The sequence below is a fragment of the Anthonomus grandis genome, chromosome 6 (assembly GCF_022605725.1).
Source record: "Anthonomus grandis grandis chromosome 6, icAntGran1.3, whole genome shotgun sequence".
In the NCBI taxonomy this organism is placed as follows: Eukaryota; Metazoa; Arthropoda; class Insecta; order Coleoptera; family Curculionidae; genus Anthonomus; species Anthonomus grandis.
This window is the reverse complement of record NC_065551.1, coordinates 15,069,478-15,096,809: the sequence shown is the minus strand read 5'-3', so window position 1 is coordinate 15,096,809 and position 27,332 is coordinate 15,069,478. Positions and strand designations below refer to the sequence as shown.

Here is a 27,332-nt window from a genome sequence, read left to right as displayed (position 1 = left end):
GGCTAATAAACGTCTTATTATTATTATTATTATTATTATTATTATCATTCTTCATGTCATCACATCAACTGTGTTTAAGTAAACTGTATGAAAAAGATACATTATTCGATATGTTCCGTAAATCGGGTTTTGAAAATAAGGATGGTACTTGCCGACACGTATTTCTGCTTGTTGGCTTCTTCAGGACGAGGCGATGAGAAAGGAAAACAGTAAAAAGTTGGTGGTGATTAGGAACGGGAAGAAACAAACGATCTGTGTAATCTTCGAATATTAGTATTTGATGAATTCTTCAGCATCAAGAAGAATGAATTTTCTTAAACTGAATTCAAAAAAATTAATTTTTTGCAAGCAAAAATATGTCAAGGGCCTTCACCATTTCATCACGATGAAAAATTGATTAAATAATCTTTTACCAACTTTTAGGTTCAATTATGGTCTGACACATGTTGCTTTATTTTACGCAAAAGTCCGAAAATAATAAATTTTCTATAAACAGAAATGTGTATGGTGCCTTCACATTTTATCAAACAAAATATATGATTTCTAATTATAAATTGCAAGTAGTAAGTTATTTTATTAAATTAAACCATATAGATCATTTAAAAAAGCATAAATTTTACAGACGCGTTTCATATACGTATGCTATAAAAATATTTCACCTTAAACTAGACACTGTTTAAACAATCATTTTATCATCATTTTATTCTTATCTTTTGCACGATTGCGTGTGTACTGAAATCCATATTCGAAACAAAACTCAAGCAAGTATTTACTCCAAAATCCCTTTACGTTTGAATCCAGAAAACTCTGCTGAACGGCTATGCGCGCCATCGATTTTCCAGGCGGGTTTTGTCCGGAGTATGTCAGTTTTACTCGGTAAGTGACAACTCATAATAGACTCTAAATTTTGGTAATCTTGTAATGTAAATACAGTGAACCGTAAAACATCGAAAATTAACACAAAATGCCAGAAAATTACAGCGAACAGAACCAAATGGTTTTTTCGTTATTGGCGATTGCGGCTCTTATCTTTTCGGCGATTATATATGCCAGAATTGGCACTGCTAATCATGGATATTTGGATGAAACTTACAGTGATATTAACGGGAGTCTTAATAGCAAAGTAAATACAGAAAATGAAAAGAAAAATGTTTCTTTTAAGGTAAGTTTAACACTTTTATAGAAGTTAAGTTGGTGATTTATTTATTTATTTTTAAGGAAAAAGTTACATTTCCACCACAGCCTTCGTGCCCTTTAGAAGATAAACATATTCAACTGAACATGCTGTGTACCCAATTTATTTTCGAAAAGTACAACTGCAAGCCGGAAGACGTTTTAAATCCATTGAAACACAAGATTCCCAAGTTTTATTATCAAAATTCATTGAAGAATAATTCCAATAATGATACTCAGAGTAAGTAGAAACGTATTACGCTGGATATTTTTTTTACCCTATATATTTATTTATATTTATATATATTTATTATTTTTGGGTCCCACTTAACATAGCTCCAACAGTTCTTGAGATATATTAAAAAATAATATAATTCTCAATTGTTCATATCTCAAAAACCTGAATTCAAACGTATGGCGTGTTATCTCTCAAACATCTTGGAATTTCGGGGAATCTAAAAATGTATTTATATATTGGAATTTTCATATAAAATTTAAAAAGTTGCATCAACTTTTTAAATTTTATGTAATGTTATAGATATTGTATTTTATTATTAGTTGATCTATCTATTAACAATACGTTCGGGAACAGGATCAGTTCCTTTAGTTTAAGCGTCAGTATATCCTTTTCAGTCAGCGTATATGTGTGTAAAATCCTTTATTTCCAGTGGCCCAGTACTCCACATGAGAAGAGTGAACCAACCCATCAATGTCATTCCAATGTCGCTTCATCCTCAACAGTGTCCATTTCTCGATCTCTTGTTTAAGCAAATCTTTGTTGAACCTAAAAGATATGATGGATTTAATAATCCCCTCATAGCTTGGTACCCAGACTAGAGTGATTCCGAGCCACCAGGTCACTGAGCCTATTGTAGCATTCTAGTCGTAGTCTAGACCTGTATGTGCAGCCGCTTAGGTCCTAAGAACCGATTGGCTATCCCAGAATATCTTAACTCACATTTCCTTCCCACAGTCTCTAATATCGCGTATCGTTTTGTTTAAAAAATTGTTGCATCCTTGCTCAGTACTATGAATTTTTGCTCTAGGCCCTACTATTCCTGCTCCAATTCCTAGAAGCGTTTTTGATCAATCCATGTACTACATTTCCTATCCATCCTGTAACCATCTTGGATTTGCGCACCATTCTTCCCTTGTAGGGAAGAGGATATATCTAAGGAAGATAGATCATCTAATTCTTATCGAAAAAGTATACCATGTGGTCGCTCTCCTGAGACATATCAAGTATATCCCTCAGGATTGACAGATACCTACTGGTTATCTGTTGCCCGACTTAAGGTTTTCTCTCCTGAAGATGGATCCTCGTAGCTGACTGCTTTTGTATAGCCATCGATATGACTGTTATGGCTCGATAGCGGTGTTAAGTTTAAAAGAGCCTCCATGCTAATCGTTGGGGTTGGGTTCATGGCCCCTGGGATGCATAGACATAGACAGAAGTCTTTCAAGAAGTCTTTATAGCCTGCACAGTCCGATATAGCTGTCTTCTGCTCGGTTTTCCTCCGTCATACCACATGGGTATCATCTGGGTATATATCCAATACATAATTTTGGAGCTCAGGTCCCAGGATTTACCAAGTTAGTTATCTTGTCGTCCAAAGATTCCTCGTGGCCTTCTGCACTACTGATTCGAGGTGAGTTTTCTATCCAGATATTTCACCCTCTCCCTAGAGACGACCTTAATACCGCTCCTCCAAAGACTGGGGATCTTCGTTTATCACGGTGGGTGATGGATTTATAGAAAGCTCCTGCAGAGTGCACCATTTACGTTCGTATTCCGAGCATCTTGCATACATTCTGCAACCATCCCTGGGAGGTTTCACCTCATTATTACGAAGATATAATCCGTATAACCGATGGTCTTGTGCCCTCTCCCTTTAAGGAGCCTGATCAGGTCATCCACCAATACAGATCTTAGAAGGGAAGATAGCATGCCGCCCTATGGGCATTCCTTAACCGTAGTAACACTAAGACCCGATGAAACCAAGTGAAGTCCTAATCGACCTTTGATTCAGCATTCCGCTGACCCATCTTACTATGACCGTATTAGCTCCTCTATTAGAGAGTGCTGTTCTCATTGCGAAGAAGTGCACGTTATCGAAGACACCCACAATGTCCATAAAAGCACACAGGGCTAATTCATTGAATTCTCAAGCCTTTTTGATATTCAATGATCCTGAACTCTTTTGCGCAATTCCGTAATAGATTTCTCCATCTGATAAGCGAGTCCCAGTAACGGTCTCATAGTAGGAATTTCCATCCTGAGGTACTGGTCCAATAGCTTCTCCATCGTCTTCAACATGAAAGAGGATAGACTAGTTAACCTGTAAGCCTTGGGAGATTCCGAAAGTTTGTTGCCACCCTTGTATATGAATATGACCCCTATCGCCCTCCAAGTCCTTGGAACATATTCCAATGGTATGCTTGATCGGAAGATGTTAACAATCTCTCGATAGAAAATAAATAACATGTCGTCTTGACACCAGTGTCGAAAAAATGCCATCTGGCTGCGGTGACTTGTAAGGTCTGAAAGAGTTCATAGCCCATTCCGCTCTCTCAAAGGTTACTATCCTCCTGACTACCTGGTTGGTCACCCTTTCTTGAACATGCGGTCATGCTATTTGAGTCTCAGTATCCAAAGCTCCAAACCTGCAGTCAGGAAAGTGAGTTCTAAGAAAAAGCTAAGATGTTCCATTGAAAGTATCTGTGTAGGTGCCATTCGCCTCCTTCAGTATGCCTATCGGATTCCCATCTTAAGATCTTCACAGAATAGCTTTCATAATTTTCTTCTGGACTGTGTTAAGTCTTTGTTATATGTGGGTTGTTAGGGGTTCTTTATACAAATTCCCGTTCTTTTGGCTTTATTGAATTCCAATCTTGCTTTGCTGCTTTGTTTCTCAAGGTTTTTGTCCCACCAAATTCCCCTTTTCGCGAAGAATTTTATTTTGACAGAGCAGTTGTCTTAAAATGAGTGTATTATCATGTCAATTAGTTTCTCTACTGATGCAGCCAATAGTCAGGTAATGTAATGAAAAATTTGTTTCTAGATCACTAGAATCATCACTTAGAATCATTTAAACTGCAGATCTTGTAATTATCTTATCTCTCTCTGTTGGCTTCTGTCGAGCGATTGGCTCTTTATCGATCCTCTTATACTTCAAGTTATAATTCCACATGTGGTCCTTTTTAGAGACCCTCAAATCACTAATCATATCAAGATATTTGTTAGTTATGAGGGTCAGATCAAGAACCTTTTTCCTAATGGCATTTTAAAATATTGGATTATTATCACACTTAGTGAGTGAGTATTTAGATATTCTAGAAGCAACCCACCTCTTTTACTTATGTTCGTGCTTCCTCATAATGTATTGTAGGCATTCGCATCACAGCTAATGATTAGGGGCTTTTTATGGCGTCTATATTATTCCACTTGTCTCTTAATATTCAGAAGTGGTGATTCGTCTGTGTCCTATGGAATCTAGGCTGAGGCAATAATAACCTCTCCCCTGCTTCCCTTTAAGTCCAATTCGACTAGAACCACGGAAGTGTCTCCATTCTTAAATTCTGTAAAAGGCAGATATTTAATACCGGTGTAAATCATAAGCGCAGCTCTTGTCTGCGCTCATGTTATAAATTACTTGGGTGTTTTGTACATTGAGACCTTGTATACGGCGTATTTTAATATCCAGAGCTCTTGTATAAAATACAAGATATTGAGACAGTTATTATTAGAAACGCTTATAAAAGACATAACATGCCTGTAGAAATACGTGGAGATGACCTAAGAAAAACACCAAAAAAAAAAGGCGAAAAACATTGAAGTTTTTATTGAAAAATTTCCAGGCATAAAAATCCATTACTGTTTCTCTTAAACGTCTGAAAGAAACTACTTAAGATCAGGACTTAATGTAAAAAAATAAGGCAATTATTTAACTGAAACTTTTGATCTAGATATTAGGGTTTTTCATTTTCACAAAAATATTTTTTCCGGATCATATTCAGCACTCAATATAATCTGGGATTTGGTTCCCATCAATCATTCAATTGCCAAAAAAAACCAGATGCTGCCACGTGTTCATGATCAAGTGTACAATTGCAGTAGACAGTTCTATAAATATAATCAGATATAATGTTATATGAATCTTGTATAAGCCCTATATTGACGGTGCCACCAGCAAACCTTCTGCTAATTTCGGCCGCTGCAGCCTTGGCATTTGGTTACCTCTGAGTTGGAAGGAAGGTGTTATATTTATTTGGTTGTGGTAGGTAATAAATAAGTCACTTGGATTCGAGTGTAAATGAATTCTTGAATTTATATGCCCCGTTTACATTTTCATAAGCCATGTATAGGACAAGATAGATTACAGATGCATAGTATTGATACAAGTAGACTCTTACACTTCTATGGTTTGAAGAACGGGTCAAATAACACATGACTTTTTGTCTTCCATTTGCTGAACCAATTTCTGCGATTTTGCAGCTCGCGAGATGGATGATTTTTCATCCTTGGATCTCTTTTTGGCTGTGGCCTGAGGTGACGTCTCCTCTTCAGAATTGTTATATTTTTGAGTTCTACGTGAAATTTTAAAGTTCTATGTGAAATTTTGTTTCCAAGAAATTTTATAGTCAAAATTTTTAAAGTCACATTAGGCTTTATTGCTTAAACCTAGAGATATTGTTTACAAGATTATAAAAAGTAATACTACCTACTAATATATTAAATTTACACACATTACAGATGGCCAAATTGATTTAAAAAAACATAAAAATATTACAGACATAAATTAAATTCGTGTAATACCTGGATGTCATTAATGCAAGACTTAAACTTATTTAGTACCAATTGCACGTATGAGCAAGAAAGAAAAGTTATACTAAAATGGCGGAGGAAATATTCCTACAATATGGTAGCCTTTCACAAATAACATCTTTCTTACCTCTCTCCTAAATAACTTTTAAGAAACAATGTTACAAAGAGTCCGTGGAAGATGGTCAGTGGTTTTTCATATTAAATTAAATGTAGGTTCCTACGTTTTTAAGGAAATCGATACAACTTAAAATGCTATTTGAAAAAACTGTCACAAAACAAAAAATAATAACAGTATTTTACTATTTATAATTATCAGATATATCCATAGATTAATACTTCTTAGATAGGAAACTCATGTAAAATACAATAGAACACTGAACGTCGATTGAATGCCCTCTGAATGTCGAGGAGAAGTACTAACTAGAAGTGAAAATGGGTTTGTGCCAGTGGCGAAGCGTACGAGTAGACAAGGTAGACACTGTCTACCCAAAATTATCCAGTTATTTGTAATTAATTTATCACGTAATTATTTCATGTAATTGTTGAATTAAAATTTAAAAAAAATTAACACAGAACGTAGTCGCTATCTTTACTAATATTATATAGTATCTAAACATGATTAATCCGAAGGCGCGCCCCGCCTGCCGCACCGATTAAGATAAAAATACAGGACTGACACCCAATTAATGTATACGAGCCCCAGGAAGACACATTGATGTTTGTCTTCCGAAATTTGGAGCATATAATCGAACCAAATACGCATCAAGCAGGCTACAGAGGTCCCGCTGCATCAGCATTCAGCCTATTACGTATGCAAAATTTACTCGCGGGAAAGACATTCGGGCTTTTGTCTATCGAAATCGACCAGCTATTTTATTATGCTGTTGAGGATTATTGTTTATGGACACGCTTGATCTGGTCGGCCGCAATACATCTTCAGTTTTGTTTCGTTTTGATGAATCTGCATTTGGTGGGGGCGCGTGCTATAGTAATTTAATCATTAGTATTTTTATTTTTGGGTGTATAGAAAAGGTTTTTCTAGTGGATATTTTAGTGGTTATTTATGAACGACTGTTCGATATTGGCTTTTGTATTTTAGTTGTGTTTTTTTGTAAGTAGTATTTATTTTTATCTATCTATCTTTTAATGCTAGTAAAAATTATTTTTTTCGTTTTTATATCACTACATAGTTTTTCTCTTTGAGTTAATATTTCATGCGCTTTAATTCTCTATTTCATTAAAGTGAATAATATTGAATACACAATTTTTTCTAATTAACGATTTTTATTGTTTGTCTACCCGAAAAAAAAGTTCACGCTTCGCCACTGGTTTGTGCCGTCATAATAGCGAGTAATTTAAAATTTGACTATAGCGCCAAATTTGAATTTCGCTCCACATATACCACGCACTTCAAATAATTAGTGGGAAAAATTGAATTAGAAATGAATAAATCAGACGCAAAATAATATTCACATACATAGAATTTCAAATAGACTTGCTTCTTATAGAGATGTTCAAGGCTTAAGAACCTAAACCCAAGTGTTAAACATATTGGGCCTGTTAAAAAAACAGGACATCTGTGTCTTTTGGTATCCACAACAGCGTCTTCTTCTTAGGAACCATTTCTCATTTTCTTTGTTCTGCAAGGTAAATAAGTATGAAAAATGTCCGCATTTTATATTTATATGACATATCAAATGCTTGACAGTCCGTGTAGCCTCGAGGTGATAATTTTGAATTCTTACCGTTATCTATACGTCATACGTCAAGGAATAGAGAAGCTATTTCAGTATTCTGTAAATCATCCTGAGATATATCTACTAATTCTCTCAAAATCTGCTACAAAACGAAATGTGACTTTTTTGGACAACGTGCAAACCTTTATTTAAAGGGCGGGACGACTCAGTGAAGCTGCGCATTGGAAGTGGAGGCGTAGGGGTGGGTGATCCTGGGGTTTGCGAAAAGGGACTTCTTAGGTCTACTTGCCGAGCTCTAGCTCCCCCACCCTTACTACTACTCCTACTACTATGGTTTTTTAGTGGTGACACTTTTTTAGCGGGAGTGCAATATAGGGATTTGCCGATAAAATTTTAAAAATTGCCTCTACTTTAGTTTATTTAAATTCGTTATTTAAAGCGGGATGGATATGATATCTTAAGATGCTAGTAGTAAAAGTAATGCTGGGGGGGACAGTGTGACAGAGATCTAAAAGTCCCTTTGCACCAACCCCTGAAACCTCGTCATCACCGCTGACCACCCTCGCCAGCCTCCCTAAGCAGGCGATCCATCCTCCTAATGAAGGATGCTAAGCGAAATTTAAACAAATTTGTCATGCTATAGAGTCCATAAAATGAGAGAATATGCCGGTGACGTAAAATGCGCACAAACTTAAATTTAAACCAAAAAATCAATAAAGGGGAGGCCCCATATTTCCCTGATTAGGTTTACTTGACCGTGAATACATGCATCTCTCTCTTTTACATCTGCTAGAATTCTACGCTTCTACGCTTAACGATAGCCAGCTTAGATGCGCGAAGTCTGACGTCACCGGCATATTCTCTCATTTTATGGACTCTAGTTTGCTTCAATACTTCTAAAAATATATTCAGAAAAAAATCAAATTTTTAGTTATTTATAACTTAAGAACTCGACTTAGAATTTAGGTATAATGCTAAGCTAAAAATATATTAATAAATATCAGTTTAAAAGTAAAATAAAAAAAAATTTGGATCTACTTCAGCTTATAGTGACAATAATAAAAAGATCCTTCTGATTAATTTCTCACCTATTTCAGACACAATAGTAAACTTCATAATCGCCGCCCTGCTCCTTACCTCATTAGGCGCCGCCCTTTTGGAGTTCTACCGCGCCAAAATCGTCCCCCGCACCGATGACAAAAAGGGCAACAAGGGAAACCTTAGCAGGAAATGTTCCCTCGCCGATCTAACAGTACTAAAGCACCACCGTAAGGAGCTAATACGAAGAGAAAGCGTTTTAGAGCAACACCCGGAGGAACCAGGAAGTCACGGTTCCTCCCAGCAGGGTAGGCGGAATTCCTCCCGCCCACAACTGCGACTTGACTAATAATAAGGTAGTTTGGACGCGGTTAGTGGGTGATTCTTGCCTGTTTGTTCGTATGTCTGTGTGTAGTAATGAATATATTTGTCGGAAAATATCGGATGTTAATCTGACAACTTGCCCCTCGTAATTTATATATATATTTTGCTATCAGTTAAAAGTATCAAAAATCAGAAGAACATGTTTATTTTAATTGCAAGGGGGACCTTAAATGAATCTTAAATCTGCTTGTTTCAACCTCCTAAGAGGGGTAGGTTTCGCCTTCAGTATATTAAACGGGAATAGGATCGAAGTGGCATATCGTTTTAAAGAGTGTTCAATTCTTTTTAGTGGTATCCTACCTTGTTGCTTTTTGCCTAGAGGTTTTCGAATAATCGCGTTTCAAAGTTGCAGGAATAATTAAACTTGTTTGCATTGAGATTTTAGTTTTCGGTTAGTGTTTACACAAAAACTATTGTGATAGGTCATAGTACAGGGTGTTATAAAATTCGGTGCACATATTTTCAGAGCGTATTATTGGAGTCAAAATAAGACTTTTTTTTCCTATAAACATGGGTTCTAAAATGCTTTTCCTCGGAGCTACAGCCCGCGCAAATTGATTGATGAAAATCGATTATTTACAACTGTGACTACAGTTATGCGTCAAATCTCCTGAAATTTTGAAAGTCCCAGTTTTTTGTGTGCTCTTTTCATTTTCCGTCCCAAAAATAATATAAATACAATTTTAGTAGAGGATTCAGAAGGGTTTACCCTTATGATGGCCCCTATCTTTTGTTTCCGATAAGAAAATTGAAAATGTAGCAACACCGTCTAGTTAACCATGAAAAATTTCGATTGAATTTTGGTTTCTTGCATTTTTTCGATACAATTAGGCCGTTTTTGAAAAAATCACTGGTAAGCGAAAGAGGAGCATTATTAAGCCCGATTAAACTATCAAATAAGAAAATACGAAGTGGGCCGTGACTGCTTTAATTTTTGTCAAAACAAATTAATTTTATCGAAAAACGCGCTAAACAATACTTTTTGATTTTTTCTACTAGAAAAACTAGATGGTGTTCTAGATTTTCAAAATTCTTCTCAGAAACCTAAGGTATGGGCTATATATCATAGGAGTAAATCCCCCTGAATCTGGGTTTACACCATTTTTGAGACAGAAAATATCAAAAGCACTAAAAAAAACCAAAAAAAGCCGACTTGCAAATTTTCACAATATTTTACGTATATACTATACTAAGTGTTCTAAATAATCGTTTTTCTTCAAGCAATTTGCGCCAGCTATAGCTCTGAGAAGGAGCATTTTAGGACACATGTTTATAGGGAAAAGAAGTCTTATTTTGACTCCAACAATACGATCTTAAAATATTTGCACTGAATTTTGTAACATCCGGTATAGATAATCATATCACCATTTGGATAACTTTTATTAAGTGCATAAAGTGTGAGAAGCCCTTCAAAAAAGAATTGAAATTATTTTCATTTATAGAGAGGTTGGAATGTGAGCATGAAAACCGCCATTGGATTCTAATTAAAGAAATCGCAATCGTGAACACAGATGGATTTAGTATAGTTTTAAGTTCTCCGAAACTCGTTCGGTGAGATTTAAAAAAAAATCTACGAGTGATGAAGGAGCTCAATATGAGGTTTTGAGATAATTTGCTGCACAGCTCATCCACTTCTTGTGGACAGTAGCAGAACAGGCATGAAAAGGACTGGCTCTACTTCAACGCAGTCGCGTAGCCCCTTGGGATTCTGGTAACTTTACGTGAAATGCTTTATTTTTAGAAAATATACATAGGGAAGCCCCACTTCTTAATTCTTTTTAATTTTAACTGCCGCCAATCACTCTGCGACGCCTCTGTGCAGGTGCCTGTGCACTGCACCGGTTGAAAACGAATCAATACGCGTAGTCTCCATCAACTCATCATATAAATCATAAAAAAATGTATATCATCATAACATTCATGTTGCTCCAAAAGGATCAAACGCATCCTCTAACTTATTAAGTCACTTTAATATATTTATTTAATTAATCAATACACGGGATCAACCCCATTACAAAAAATATATATATTTCTGAAAAAGAAATAAAAGCTAGACTACCTAAGCACTAATTATTAATTAAAAATAATTATCAGACTTAATCCTAATAAAAATGATAATTAAACTATTTTACAAGTAGTAATAATAATCTCTCAAAGTCTAATTAATTGACAATGCAAAATTACTAATTAGCTAAGAAAAAACAAAATATGTTATTATCAATGACAATGATCAAATGTACTTCAAATTATTATTCATCAAAATTATTTCAAAAAACAAAATCCTACAAATTTCTAATAAGACTCCTAAAATGCAATAAGGAAATTCCCAAAACTTCAATTCCAGTAGAGTTTACTAGCTTTGGGGTTCTTTCGACAGGCGAGTGCATGGCATAGTTTTATTAGATTTACCCTCAGATTACGGTGTGGAATATTAAATGAAATTTTATTAAGTAGTTCGGGACGAATCATAAGGCCATTCAAAAGTTTATAAATAAACACTAAATCGTTCTCAGTGCGTCTCATAAGTAAACTTCGCATATTCAGCCAGTTCTTGCTTCATCATAACAATGGTCATTACGAACTGGAATGTGAAGTTTATAAAAGCAGAATCGTAAAAATTTATTTTCAACTCTCTCCAGTGCCATACAATTACTCATGTAAAGAGGAGACCAAATCATTGATCCATTCTCCAACAAATGATTGGCAGTCCAACAAGTCCAAATGATTGACAGACAACAAGTGATATGTACAAACTTTTGCAAGTTTTAACCGTGAGGTCTTTACAATTGTATATAAATACAATGTAATATTAGTTCCTATATTTCTATTTGGGGTCCTCTATTTTTTACTCTTGTTCGCAGTATTTTATCTTTCTCTTCTGTAGTATGGTCCCCCTAATATTTAAACCACATTCAAATAGCTTTGAAAGAGTTCAAAATAGGTTTCTCAGAACCTATATTTGGAGGCTAAATTTGCCAAATTTATCTATAACGGACGTTAGGTAGAGGCTAAATTTAATTTCACTTGAGAATTATAGGACCAGATATGATTTACCTTTTTTCTATAAACTTCTTAATGGTAGTATTAATTGTCCTGAATTATTAAGACTTGTAAATTTTAAATGCAATACCAGATATCTTAGAGAGATGCCACTATTTTTAATTAAACAACACCATACGAATTATGGTAAATATTTTCCTATTAATAGGTTTCATATGCTGGGAAACGAGTTTAATTGTCATTATGATACAATTGATAAGGGTTTTTCTGGGTTTAAGCGATATTTGACTGACTTTATTGAAAATCGATATAACTATAAGTACATAGGTTGCAATGTTTTTTAATTGGATCAAATTTATTCTCATGCGACCCAGGTGTTAAAATGAGTAGAAAGAACAGCAGTCTCCATTTCCTCGCGGGAAGTTGGCCTTGATGCAAAGGCTATATCCTTAATTCTTCTCCAGAGATACAAATCAAGGCAGGTTAAATCGGGAGACTAGAAATATTCATTAAATTTTAATATGTGCGCAATTTTTGCTCCTTGATCCTGGTCCTTGACCTGAATCCTTAGGCAATATAATCATGCCACCTACCTAGTTTGATTTTGAAACCTCTTAGCTCTATACGATGAAACAGTCGTACAGATGCTTTAAAACCTTTATCAAATTTCTTTGTTTTTTTTTATATAAACAAGAATATCTCCGTTATTCTCACCACCACATAAAATTTAGATATACCATCTGAAAGAGAATTAAAGTTGCTATTAGATGGGTATATTTAAGTTTTTGAGTAATTTTTTATGTCGGGTGTTATCAGAAGTTAAATGTAACATTTGGAAATTGTGCAAAATTAATGGTATCTTCTTCGTTGTCGTTTTTCTAAAATTTGGTAAATAGGGATGTTTTTTTCCAGCAAAAACTACTGCATTTAATAGGGTTTCCAATGACAAACTTCCTTTTGTAATAGCTATTTGTTTTCACAGCAATATCATGGGCAAAAGAAAGAAAACCACAAAAATTGAAATTTTTCAAATTTTATTGATTGATCAAAATTAAAAAATCGGAATTTCATTAAACAAACCTAAAATTATAACAATTGTTCAAAATGTCTTCCCTCTTGTTCAATACATTTGATGCATCTTCTTCTGACACTATCAACAACCCGTTCAAGTTCAACGCGTTTTGTCGCATTTCGTTGCAACCCACACTTTTCAAATTATAGTATTAATGTTAATACTATAAACATTAGATTTTAATGTGCCCTAGACATAAAAGTCAAGTGCGTATAAGGTCAGGGCTTCTGGGCGGCCATCTTACCGGACATTCGTCCATTTGAAACCAAAGTTCCTGTCTAGCGGCTAAGGGGATTTCTTCCAGAAAGTCAACAAGGTCATTATTTCATAAATTAGAAAACTCATTGGAATTGAGTCGATCAGGAAGTATTACAGGCCCGAAAAGGCGACCTCTCATTAATCCTATCCATACGTTGACCCTTATCTCATGCTGAAAATGGGAAACAACAGTCGCATGAGGGTTTTCTGTATGCCATATATGGTTACTTCTTAAATTCATTATTCCGGCTCTTGTAAATGTTGCTTCATCTGTCCAAAATATTTGATCTGTTCCCCACTCTTGCAACTTATTCAAGTACCACCTACAGAATTGAAGCCTCACCTCACCATCCACTGGCAATAAATCCTGGATTTTTTCAAATGAAACGGATGCAAATTATTTTTTTTAAGAACTCTATGAAGTTACAAGTGAATTGAATGAACAAGTGAACTGAATGAACAGTGGAATGGTGAATCCTTAAAAGCAGCACCAATGCGGCGAGTACTTCTAGATCTAACTTCTGTAACAGCTTTCATAAAAGCAGGTTCTTGTTTCCAGCGTCCATTTTAACCATCTTCTCTAATCCGCAAACTTCGAAGAAAGGAATCAGTTTCCCCACAGCGTCTGAACGCTTTTGCAAATGTACTTCTATGGGGTTGCCCTCTATTAGGTAAACGAAGCGCATACTCCCTTGCTGCCTCCCGCGAGTTTCCATTTGCGACATTGTAAATAAATAAGATGTCCCGATATTCAATGTTTGTGAAACTAGGCATTATTTTTTTAAGCACGTTTTATGGTTCGGATACACATGCCCGCAACGAGTCCGCACCGAGCACGCACCGTAGCACGGCCGTGTCTCGGTTGTGAATTGTCGTTCGTAATCATATGAAGTAGTCTTAACATGACCGCACCGTGCCCGTGCGCCGACTCCGCACTGAGTCCGCAACGAGCTAGAATAGTTTTGTTTAATTTTCAACGGTGACGGTGCGTTGTACGGTCTCGAACGAGCAATAAAATTTAGCTATTTAAAATGGAAATTGAAAGGTTAATAGAGGAAGTAAGGAAGTTTCTATCACTGTATGATTAAAAAAATGAAAAATATAGGAATACAGATTATAAAGACAGAGTGTGGAAGAAAATTTCTTTGGAATTGAACAAAAAAAGTGGGTCCAAATTTATAAAACATATTTTTAATAAATTTAATTCGAAAAATTGTTAAATAATTTGTAGTATATTAGGTAGATTTTGGCAACATCCGGTTGTCTAGATGAGCGAATTTGTTTTAGTAAGCGGCTATTATAGTTTGTTCCAGTTGTAATTATTTTATACACCGTGAAATTGATTCTTTTTTCTAAAATGCATTACAGCCCATTTTACAAAAACCAAACGAAGATTGAGGTTGATATTTGAAGTGGTGTGTAAGATCAGGTGTAAAAAATGACCTAGAAAATGTTCTAATTCATATTTTAGGATAGGAGACATGCAGCTTTTTGAAAAGCTTTTATTTAACTTGCAATGTATGTATGTATGTACATATGTAACTAACTATGTATGTTCGGTGCAAATCTTGAAACTCAAATTTGACCAACTTCTAGTTGTCCGATTTTGGTGAAATTTGGAACATATACGTAATTCCGGAGACAATGAAATATAGTACTATTTAGTACTAAAATTAACTAAGGTTGGTACTTCTATATGCATAAAAAAATATTAATTAATTTTTCAAAATAAAACTTCTTCAAGTTAAAGTTTTTATTCAAAAATTTTAATTTGATTTTTACTTAAATAACTCATAACGATAGTTGTATACGCAAATTCCAATTACTTAATATACTAGGTTTTTATTTAGTTTTTAAATTTACATAAGAAAAGGTTAATTACTAATATTTTTACCACTAGATTATACTTTAGTTGTTTGGGATTTTCGTCTTAGAAATTATTTTTTTACGGCGAAGAAACCAAATAACTAGTAAAAAAACATGAATTTGATACGATTTAGATTTTATTTACTACATTTTAGCGAAAAAGATGCAACATCTAAAAAAAATGGCAAATATGACCCATTAATTAAATTATTTAAATTGTCAGGGCTGTATTTTCCTGCCAATCTACGCTGCCCTCTACAGAACTAAAGAAATCTCTTAGTTGTTCTCGTATTGCGAATGCTGTATTTGTTGATCATTACCAAATTTCGAGAACATTTTTCTTTGAAATAAATTTAATGTACCAACCCAATTAAGTTTCGATCCAAACTGAATACTTTAAAGTGCGTCATGACCGTCCAATGCGATGCGGGATGCGGCCGTGTGTCGGAGATGTGTGTTTTGGGAGATAACGCACCGAGACACGGCCGAGCTACGCTGCGGGCACGGTGCGGTCTCGGTACGGATATGTGTGCCCCGACCTTAAATCAAATTACTTATCTTTAATTATATATCTTTAATAATTATTAATCAAACTACTTTAAGTTGAAGTGAAAACTTAATGACAGTTCTTGTCAAATTGTAAATATCTATGCTTTTGTTTTAAAATCAAGTAATACATGGTTTGTAAATTTCCTTCTTTTGCGGATTCATTGCCATTTACAAAAGAAGGAAAACATGCTTTTTTTCTTAAAGAAAAAAAGCATGTTTTCTTTAAGAAACATGCTTTAAACAAATAAAAAAACAAATAAAATATCGCGATAATATTTTATTTGTTTACGGCTTCTCTAATGGAAATTTGTGGAGTTGTTGTGTTAGGGAAGATAGATCTACAAGTACTAACCGCATTGGTGCTCAAAAGATCAAGAAATATAAAATTTGAAAATTTTCAATTTTTGTGGTTTTGTTCTTTTGTCCATGATATTGCTGTGAAAACCAATAGCTATCATAAAAGTAAGTATATCATTGGAAAGCATATTAAATGCAGTAGTTTTTGCTGAAAAAAAAGCATGTCCCTATTTACCAAATTTTAGAAAAACGACAACGAAGAAGATACCACTAATTTTGCACATTTCCCAAATGTTACATTTAACTTCTGATAAGATAACTCCCGGTATGAAAAATTACTCAAAAATCTAAATATACCCGCCTTATAGAAAATTTAATTCTCTTTCAGATGGTATATCTAAATTTTATGTGGTGGTAAGAACAACGGAAATATTCTTGTTTATATGAAAAAAAAAACAAAGAAATTTGATAAAATTAAAAAAAATTTAAATACCAGAAGAACTAACAACTTTTCGAAAAAATGTTATACGACTTTTTTGTTACAAATGACTTGTATAATCACCTCTTTTAAAGTTTGGCGGTTTTTATAGTAGTATACTTAGTGTATACTACTATAAAAACCTTATAAATGTTATAGTAGTATAGTAGTATAGTAGTATACTATTATAGTAGTACCCTGCATAGAAACTCAATTCTTTAAACTAGATTTTCCTCCTGCTATTCAACGATTTTTAGAGTGGAGCTTATTCTTCTAAGCATTTGTAATACAAAGAGCCTCAATGTACTAGTTTTTGTACAAACACTGACCTTAAAACCAAAATCTCAATGCAGGCAAGTTTATTATTTCTGCTAGTTTAAAGCACGATATTCGAAAATCTCTAGACAAAAAGCCACAAAATATGACACCACTGAAAAAAGGATTAGACACCCTTTAAAACCATGTGCCACCCGAACCCATTCTCATTTAGGATTATAAGGATGACATCTACTCCTCCTAGGAGATTGAAACAAGAAGGCTGAAAAATTTAATTTAATGTGTATTTCCGATTTTTCATATTTTTAACTGCAAGAAAGATATGGAAGTGGTAAAGGTGGGAAGTTTTCAAATTGACACCCTGGATATAAATATACAGTGACCGCCTAAAGTTCCGCATAAATTCGATAAAAATTAGAGACATGATTTTTTGAAAAAACGCTAGGACCCGTCGATTTTTATTTTATTAATTATTATTATATTCACATAAATTTTTGTATACAGGGTGGAACAAAAAAAAGATATGACGTCATCGGTCATTTTTTTAAATGGAATGCTATATTTTTTATTGCATTTATGAAATATAAGCAAAATTCCAAGCAAGTTTCGTATAATACACCTTATCTCAAAACTCAACTGTTTCCGAAATATTTACATTTAAATAACAAGAAAACAAATAAGTACGTCTACTTACAAATTAAGGTAAAATCGAAGATAAAAATAATGTTATAAACACTGCCAATTATTTCTATTTCCATGGTTGCACTTGTAAAGAATCTCCATTTTCGAATGTCACTGTCAGTTGGTTTCAATGAATAGTTTTTATCAGAATTAATTATGGCTAATTTAACGGAAACCCAACGAATTGAAATTTTGATGATGCTAGGGTACGGGGATCGAGTGCGCACGCAAAAAGAAGTAAGTGAACTGTTTAATGCCAAATACCCAAACCATCTGATTTCTGAAACAACAGTTAGTAGAATAGAGCACAAATTCATAACTTCAGGTCATGTTAGGGATTTGCCAAGATCGTCCAAAAATTTCTGATGAAACAAAATTAAACGTTCTGCTTTCCGTGGAAGAAAATCCAAACAATGCAACTTCACAAATTTCAATTGATAATAATATAGCCGGAACATCAGTAAGACGCATCTTAAAAGCAAATCAATACCACCCTTATAAAATTAGACTAATACAATTAATGAGGACGATCCTGATCGAAGAAACCAGTTTTGCGAGCAAATGATGCATTTGCAATAATAACCGTCAGTTTGTGTTACGAGTTTTGTTTTTGTTCATATCTTTTTTTTGTTCCACCCTGTATACACAAATGTATGTGAAATAATGCGCAACCTAAAATAAAATTCGACGGGTCCGAGCGTTTTCTCAAAAAATCATGTCTCTAATTTTTATCGAATTTATGCGAAACTTTAGGTGGTCACTTTATAAGCTTTATATATCTACACGTATATAGAAGAAAATTTTAGGTATAAAGCCATACACGTTACGCCGTAGATGCTCTTTTCCAGCCTCCTTTCCTACCAATGACAACTTGGGAGGTGGGGTAATATCCCGAAACTCTAATAGAAGAATGTCGATATTAGTCAACGAGGCAGGTAGGAAGTTATCATTAGTTCCAGATGAAAATGGTTGGAGGAGAGGCAGTTTGGTGGGGGGAGAAGATTGTTCACCAGAAAGGAGAGTTCATCATTCCAGGCTTGTAGTGCATAGGCATTAAAGGGCGGGTTTTGGGGCAGCTATAACTTTTACCCACTAACATTTTTCATGTCTGTTTAGTGGGTCTTGCTGCGTCCCATATATGAAACATATACAATGTCTCAGGTATTAAAACCCCTTTTATGGAAAATTGAACGAATTTAGTCTGCTTCACAATCAATTTTTTATTTTTTTATATATAAATAAGGATTTTTTTTGATATTAACAGCTTCTATACATATATATATATTTTTAAGGATAATGAAAGAGGCCTTTTTGGCACAAGAAAGTCTTAAGTAAAGAAGCCCTTCAACGAATAAATTTTAATATCTAAATCAATATATATTTTCCTAAAATTTATTTATTAAATATATTTTCGAAATACTAATTAAATACTTATGTAAGTAAATTAATTATATAATTAAATATGAATTTATTAAGAAAGGCACATATACAGGGTGTTACAAATTCAAGGACATAAGGACATTTCACCTTTTTAGTTATATTTTCAAATAATAACACTTCCACTAAAACTCGAATATTAAATACGGCCCTGAAATGGCTATAAAGTGTCTCTGATAAAAATAGGCTAAACATTTTCCAAAACATATCCCTCTTTGTCTTACATAAATTTTTAAATTAACTTTGAACTTACAAAAAAATTTAAATTAACTTACAATTTATTTTGACTATGCATAACTAATTCCTTCCCTGTTAGTTTGAGTCTACGAGCCTAAGATACTTCTTAGAAGCAAGTAAAGCCCGAAAATACGAAAACAAGCTTTCCGAGCAGACGGTAACGACTTTCTATCAAATGCTGAAGAGTTGAAACAAGGGATCAAATCACACCCAAGCCAAGGGTAAATTAAAGAGTTTTGGGGAAGTCAACTCTCAATGCCAATAGTTAACAACGAGAATGCTAGCTTAGTGAACGCAGAAAGGCTTACTGCTCGAGGATACAGCTAGATTGAATGTAAACCATTCACTGCCTAAAAAGTCTCCAGAGTTATTCAAGAACTTCATAACCGGAGAACAGATGGCGTCCAAAATTTCTAGTTAAAAAAAACTGCGACACATACGAAAAGTTAACAAATGACACAGAAAATGCCTTGGTTCCTCCCAGGGATCAACATCTCTTATACCAAAGGATCATAATAATACCGAAGATTCATCAAAGTATAGACAAATCACATGTCTTTCCACACTCTATAAATAATCACAACATATCTCACTAGACACATTTATCAACACTGCGAGTTGCTGACATTATCGCGTCCCATTAGAAAAGTTGATATGGGCTGAAACGAACAACTCATAATTCATTCTGTCTACAAACGACAGTATAAGGTACATAACAAGAAGAGAAATCTCTTTGCAGCCTATGTAAATTACAAGATAGTCTTTGATTCTGTACTACACAAATGGCTTTCAGCTATACTCAATATAGAGGGTGTCCCGAAAGTAATGGGACATAGAACAACAGTAGATCCCTTACGTCAAAATAATGTGATTCGAGGTCAACTTGCCTTATTCTAACTTTAATAGTAACTGAAATACAGGGTGTCAAAGTTATTTGATTTATCGTTTTTTTTGTCATAGGTCCTGAACCAAGTGACATACTGACATGAAATTTAGAACATACGAGTCTTTTAAAAAGAAAAATCAAATTTCGTATACAGTTTTCGCGTTTTCGGTAGAGGGCGGTTGTTGCGTTACTTTTTTAAATCCCCTACCTTTTTTGCAGCTCCGTATATTGGTTTGAAAAGTAACAAAATAATTTCCTCTTTTAATATTACATAAAAAATGTATACCTTTAATAAGGTATCGGTCGATAGGAGCAACCATTTTCGAAATAATCGCACTTTTAGGTTTTCATAATATGTAAATGACTTAAATTTACTAGATTTTTAGCAATGCAATCCTAGATAAAATTTAATACAGGGTGTTTTAGGACTATGGTATCAAACTTCTGGGGGTTGTTCAGTGCAACAGAAGAATCCATTTGAGTATAGGAACCCATGTCCGGAAATGCATCACTACGCCACTACGGCCCTAAGACGCGTTAAAATTTATAAAAAACATTAAGTATCTAAATAGGATCTGCTGCATTTATTTTTACTTTTTGTACATGATACCATAACAACAATTGTTTAAAATCAACGCTTATGAATGTCAATTCTCAATCCTGAATGCATGATACTGGTGTTGCTCGAACCCTAAGAACGGTCGAATTTGAAGAAGAGGTGCTTCAGCGAGTTGCCGATGAACCATCGAATAGCATACGTGACGTCGCTAAGAATATGAATACGAGTAACGCTTCTGTCTTGCGGGTACTACACGAACAACAACTCCATCCTTACCACTTCCAGAAAGTTCAAGGTATGACTGCAGCCGATTATCATCCTAGAGTTCAATTTTGTAGATGGCTTCTGGATCGTTGCATCACATCGTTGCTTAACCAAATTTTTTACGATATGTTTTGTGGACCGATAAGGCCTCTTTCACAAGAGACGGTATTTTTAATAGTAGGAATAGCCATGTTTGGGACGAAGAAAATCCTTATGCAATTTTTCCAAGGAAACATCAGAATCGTTGGTCTGTCAACGTATGGGCAGGCATTGTTGATGATTATTTAATTGGGCCATACCTTCTACCGGAACGGTTAACAGGACCTATTTATCTGCGTTTCTTGGAGGAAGTTCTCCCAGAACTCCTTGAAAGTATTCCACTAAATGTTAGACAGCAAATTTGGTTTTAGCATGATGGAGCGCCGGCTCACTTTGCTGTACAAGTACGCGAGTATTTGGCTCAGCGATTTGGGCACCGTTGGATTGCCAGAGGTGGAGCAGTTTCTTGGCCTCCTAGGTCACCCGATTAACGTCGCTCGATTTTTTCTTATGGGGGACATGTAAAGTCTTTAGTCTACGAAACTCCAGTAGAATCAGAGCTAGACTTAATTGGACGAATAACAGCAGCATTTGAAATCATTCAAAACGAGAATCAAAATTTGTGTAAAAATAAAACGAGAATAAAAAATAGTGTAGTCCGCCGAAATCATGTGCGGCGTTTAAATCGGTGAGGTTGGAGGAAGACATTTTGAACAATTGTTGTGATGCTATCATATACAAAAGGTAAAAATAAATGCATCAGATCCTATTTAGGTAATTTATATTTTTTGTTTTAAATTTAAGCGCGTCTTAAGGCCGTAGTGGCGTAGTGACACATTTCCGGACATGGGTTCCTATACTCAAATGGATTTTACTGTTGCACTGAACAACCCCTAGAAGTTTGACCCCATAGTTCTGAAACACCCTACATAAGATTATTGGTATTTATGTAAAACTAGAATAGTTACTAAATAAAAAAAAAATATTACGACTTTTTTGTTAATTCTTATATCATAAGTAAATGATATTCATCTATTTTTTTTATATTTTATTTTGAAACAAATATACCAAAAACAATAATAAACAAAGAAACATACAAATAACGCTACTATAACAACTGTTCAAAATTCCCTCCATTAACTTCAATGCATTTTGAAATACGTTTAACAAATGACTGCCGTATTTTAAAAAGGAGATTATTTTTTTTCTCAATATTTTTTAACATATTTACAGAATTTACAATTTTTACATTTAGTTCATTTAGATTATTTATAGGACTATCATAAACAATTGATTTCAAATATCCCCAAATACAGAAATCCATGGGGTTTAAGTCTCGACTACGCGCAGGCCAAAGCAAAGGTCCTCCACGGCCAATCCAACGTTCAGGATATTGTTCTTCAAGGTAATTGCGTACCTGTCGAGAAAAAATGTGCATAAAATACATGTTCTGTCTAACATTTAATGCTATATCTGCTAAAAGACCTCCAAGTTCATTTTGTAAGAAATTTAAGTACGAGTCTCCGTTTAAATTATGTGGTAGTTCATGGGAAATGAACGACTGACAACTGAATGGGGGTTTTCATGTTTTCACATATGAGCATTTCTAAAGTTAAATAAGCCGCGTCTAGTAAATGTAGCCTCGTCTGTAAATAACACTGTGCTAATAACCATTGGATCTGCGTTTTGCATATTTGAAACTGACGACAAAACTGTATTCTGGCTGGCAAATCTGGTGGGATCAAACACTGAACTGGTGTAAAGTGGTATGGATAGAGGCCTTCTTTCTGAGGTACTTTACCAACACATGATTTGCTTACACCCATAGCTGCCGCTATTCGCCTAGTACTTAACCCGGGATTTTCTGCTACGCGGACTAAAATTTCTTCTTCCTGTTCTTGGGAAATATTTTTTGGGCGGCCGAAAACAGGCATTTTTGGCTGAAATGATCCAGTTTCTCCTAGTCGGCTATAAAAAAGTAAAAATTAACGCAACGAGCACCCTCTACCGAAAACAGGAAAACTGTATACGAAATTTTATTTTTCTTTTTAAAACACTCGTATGTTTTAAATTTCATGTCAGTATGTCAATTAGTTCAGGACCTATGAGAAAAAAACGATAAATCAAATAATACTTTGACACCCTGTATTTCAGTTACTATTAAAGTTAGGATAAGGCAAGTTGACCTCAATCACATTATTTCGACATTAGGAATCTACTGTTGTTCTATGTCCCATTACTTTCGGGTCACCTTGTATATTGACCCAATCGACCCTAATATTATTTTATTTTTGGAGCACCTTATATCAAGCTGGCGTGCCAATATCGATCTGCAAATACCTAATGGTAGCAAAATTAAAACTGAAAGTTTCCCAATTAGAAGAGGCATCGTCCAAGGCAACTCATTAAGGCCAATTCTGGTTCGGCCTTGCGACGAACTCTCTATATTTACAGGCTGAATTCAACCAACTCTGGCTTTGGTTTGAGGAACAACGGTATAGGGTTAACCAGGCTTAATCATCTTTTGTATATGGAGGACTTGTATCTGTGTGTATTAATAAAAAGCATTTGCTCAACTTGAGCAAATGCTGAACATTCATGAATTCTCGAACGACATTGGCATGCAGTTTGGTCTAAACAAATACCGTGTCTTCAATATACGATATATTGAAAGCGGACAGAACATCGAGGCAACGGGTACCGATTAACTTTACAAATATCTAGATGTGAAGCAGGTGCAAAAATCATCAAGCAATGAAGAAAGAGCTAACCACAAGGTTTATTAAAAGGGCGAGACCGGTATGACAAACCTATCTTAACAGCAAATCGGAAGCAGCTCGGTATCATAAACTGGAACATAAGATTTGGAAACAGATAAAAAGGCAGTGGAAGATGGAAAACGTCCAAACGGTCCCAATTACTATTTCGACAACGTGCTATCTCGAAAGGCTTCATCAAGCTACTTCGGCTGAGTAAATGCTTTTACAAAAAGTAGGTCTCCTTGCTACAGCCCAAAGCATCCGGAAATTTATAGGGAATGCTCCAGCATTCCAAGTTTGTCACAGGCCTGATAACGCCGAAAGGACCTCCACAGAGCTTTATCAAAAAGATTGAGCTCTGTGGAGGATGACTATTTAGAATGAGTGAATTTAGAGAAGGCAGTGCGTGCCATATGGCTAAACCACAATAATAATAATAGCTTGTTTTTGCATCAGTAATTAAAGACGAAAAACGAAAAAATCATTACACAAATAACAAAAGTATGATCTATATACCTCTACAACATTCTGAATTTCTTCACTGAAATGCAAAAAGAACTTGGAAAGCAATCAAATTGTTTAGGTACAGCACCCAAAAAAAAGATATACATTAGGTAAATTATACAATAGTTAAAGTAACTAACAATATATATAATATGTCTAAGAGAAAATGGAAATATACAAAACCTAATCATTATATCCGCACTTAACACTAAAAGGTATTATACCTAACTATTGATTGAAGGTGATTTGATTGATTTATTTAGAGATTTTCTCTCACTAGAGCTCCAGATCATCTTCAAGGGTTTGTTTTGCAAGCATCCAATTTTGAGGAAAAAAGAATATTGTTTTTTAAACGATAAGTTATATATAGTTAGATTTCTGAGTTTTGTGTCATTAGCGTACTGATGCAACAATATAGGGTTCTAGTAATATTACATATATAATTTGAAAAAGGAATAGGAGATAAAATGGAGCCCTGTTTATTTATTTATACTGTATTAATCATTATATCCGCACTTAACACTAAAAGGTATTATACCTAACTATTGATTGAAGGTTATGATTTAAAAGAAGAAGGTATTATTTTCCTTTTAAAATTTTGTTAAAAAAATTGTGATCTTAAGAAGTTGGAAATATAGTTGTATAAGCGATAGACATTATACTGGATGGTCCGGTTTAAACGTCATTAAGTTTAATATATGTTAGAGAATTTGAAAAGAAATAGACTTTTATTATAAAATTGTTCTCAGAAATGCTTAATAACAAAGATACAGGGTGTTATAGTTAAGAATAATTATTTGTTTATTTATCATAACTTTTAAACTACCAGCTCATTTTTAATTAAATTTTGCATGCAGGTTATTATAGTAAATTGTCAATTACTAATGAAGCCAATTTTAAAAAAAATTGCTAGTGGCGTAACATAAAGAGGGACTTGGTTCTTTTTTGCTTCAAATCTGCGAGGCGCTAAAATATTTTTTTTATAAGAAGTCAACTGTTAGATTCTATATTTAATTTTGAAAAAAAAGTTACACTTGCAAAATTTTGATTTAAGGCAATGTTTTTAAAACATCTTAATTTAATTGTATAGAAACGCCAGTTAAAATGCTGCAAAAAAAAAGAAAATTAAGCTTGAATCTTAAATTAAACCAGTCCAATGAAATAATGACTTGAGGTAACTATTGATTATCTTTTATATTCAACTTTTTGACAAATTCAAGCCCGATTTTCTTTTTTTTATAAATTTTTGCAACATTTTAGCAGGTATTTCTGAACAATTAAATTAAGATATTTTAAAAACAGTACCTTAAATCATATTTTTGCAAGAGTAACTTTTTTTTCCAATTTAAATGGACAATCCAACAGTTGACTTCTTATAAAAAAATATTTTATCGCCTCGCAGATTTGAGGCAAAAGGATCAAGTCTCTCCGTATGTTACGCCACTGGCAATTTTTTTTTTAATTTTGTCAATTGATCAGTATTTGACAATTCACTATAATAACCTGCATGCGAAATTTAATTAAACTTGAGCTGGTAGATTAAAAGTTATGATCAATAAACAAATAACTTTTCTTAAGTTTAACACCCTGTATCTTTGTTATTAAACATTTCTGAGAATTTTTTATAATAAAAGTCTATTTCTTTTTAAATTCTTTGTCACGTATTAAAATTAATGACATTTAAACTGGTCCACTCTGTATAGAAAGCTGCGTTCAAACGTAGACGTTTCTTGCTGAGGAACTAGAGTTAAACTATTAACTCTCCATATCTGAGATTTAGACTGTGTACATACATCCGTTCTATACTGGATTCTATTTGTATGAAGGAGTCCTTGTTTTTAATATTTTATGAATTTTTACTTTATATTAATTTGTGCGAAACAGGTTAGTGGTTTTTTATTCCATAAAGGGTAGGCGCGCCTAAGAGCACGCACTTAATATTCTTTTCTACATAAAACTACAATAAAGAAAAAAAAATAAAAAAAAAATAGTGAGCAACCAAACATACATTCTATTAGCCAACAAAAAAACACAGTTTAAAGAAAATTATTTCTACATTAAAAATTACACAACCCTTTTATTAAAAAATACAAATGCGTACTCTTAGGGCCACATATGCCAAAGAGTACGCAAAGGTTGGGCTAAGAGTACGCAACATCATAATGTTTAAGAAATGATTAATTGCATAGGTCGCAATGAAATTGCTTTTGTCCCATATAGCTTGTGCAAATTTCATCCCACCAGGACTTGCATGTTGCGCACCTGACCCAATCGCCTCCACCGTAAGAATTGCTGTAGTTCTCTTCACATCCAGACCAGACAGCATCTTCTTGATTGCTGTTGATGCTGATGCTTAAAGCTTTCGAAGGCATTTTCTTCTTCTTCTGCTTAGTGCTGTCAGTAAGTTTCCTTTTAATGCTGCTGGTCTTGTTTTGGGAGGTGGATTCTTGCAGTGAGTCTTTATAAGGTGTAGATGATAATATTTCCGACCTAAAAAATGTAAAAATATCTTTATTAAATACTAAAAGTAGGAGAGCTTCTATTATTATTGTTGTTGCTCTTATAATTACCTTTTGGAGCGAACACTTCTAATTTGCTCGTGTTTTGCCTTTGGTAGAGGTATGATCATTTTTGGAGTGACTCCAGATGTCCCAGGTACAGCAAGATCACATTTTTTAGGGGAAGAAAACAGCTTAGACTTTACATTTTCGATATCTTCGCTGTGTCCTGTATCTATCCTGTATCCTATCTATCAAAACTGAAATAGGCAAATTGTCATCATCGTCGGAGTCGGAGTCGTGGTTGTTTAACACTTGAACATTATTTTCATTTTCATTTCGCCTATCGTTTGTTAGTTCAATGTCTAAGCCTCGATCAGTTACCTCTGAAGGTGCAAAATCCTCCTCTATAAACACATCTGGGTTATAAGGATAAAATCCTGTAGCACTAAATGCCTTTTCACAAATCTGAATTGTTGCAACTTTGGAATAAGCTGCATGAAATAGTCTAGACATTTGTTTCAGAGTCACTGGTCTACTAGGGTTTTGAATCAT

At 34.3% G+C, this 27,332-nt stretch overlaps 1 protein-coding gene across 3 annotated transcripts; it reads left to right on the top strand.

Annotated features, from left to right (window-relative positions):
• The first annotated feature begins 726 nt into the window (after nt 1–726).
• LOC126737789 (uncharacterized) lies at nt 727–20,155 on the top strand. Of its 3 annotated transcripts, none has more exons than XM_050442836.1 (5): nt 727–876; nt 934–1,162; nt 1,219–1,414; nt 8,793–9,041; nt 18,401–20,155. In XM_050442836.1, the coding sequence occupies exons 2-5, from the start codon at nt 965–967 to the stop codon at nt 18,649–18,651; spliced, it is 894 nt and encodes a 297-aa protein (XP_050298793.1). In that variant the 5' UTR covers nt 727–876; nt 934–964; the 3' UTR covers nt 18,652–20,155. The 3 variants fall into 3 exon arrangements, with proteins under 3 accessions (XP_050298793.1, XP_050298794.1, XP_050298795.1); XM_050442837.1 differs by having other exon boundaries at nt 8,793–9,089; nt 18,401–18,548; XM_050442838.1 differs by having other exon boundaries at nt 8,793–9,103; nt 18,401–18,541.
• Nucleotides 20,156–27,332: the final 7,177 nt, after the last annotated feature.

What these genes read in the sequence shown, in the direction of transcription:
- LOC126737789 (XM_050442836.1), top strand. Translation starts at nt 965, where the DNA reads ATGCCAGAAAATTACAGCGAACAGAACCAAATGGTTTTTTCGTTATTG. An exon ending in AGAAAAATGTTTCTTTTAAG is followed by an intron (nt 1,163 to 1,218) that starts GTAAGTTTAACA and finishes TTTATTTTTAAG; the next exon opens with GAAAAAGTTACATTTCCACC. An exon ending in TCACGGTTCCTCCCAGCAGG is followed by an intron (nt 9,042 to 18,400) that starts GTAGGCGGAATT and finishes AGAAAATTTTAG; the next exon opens with GTATAAAGCCATACACGTTA.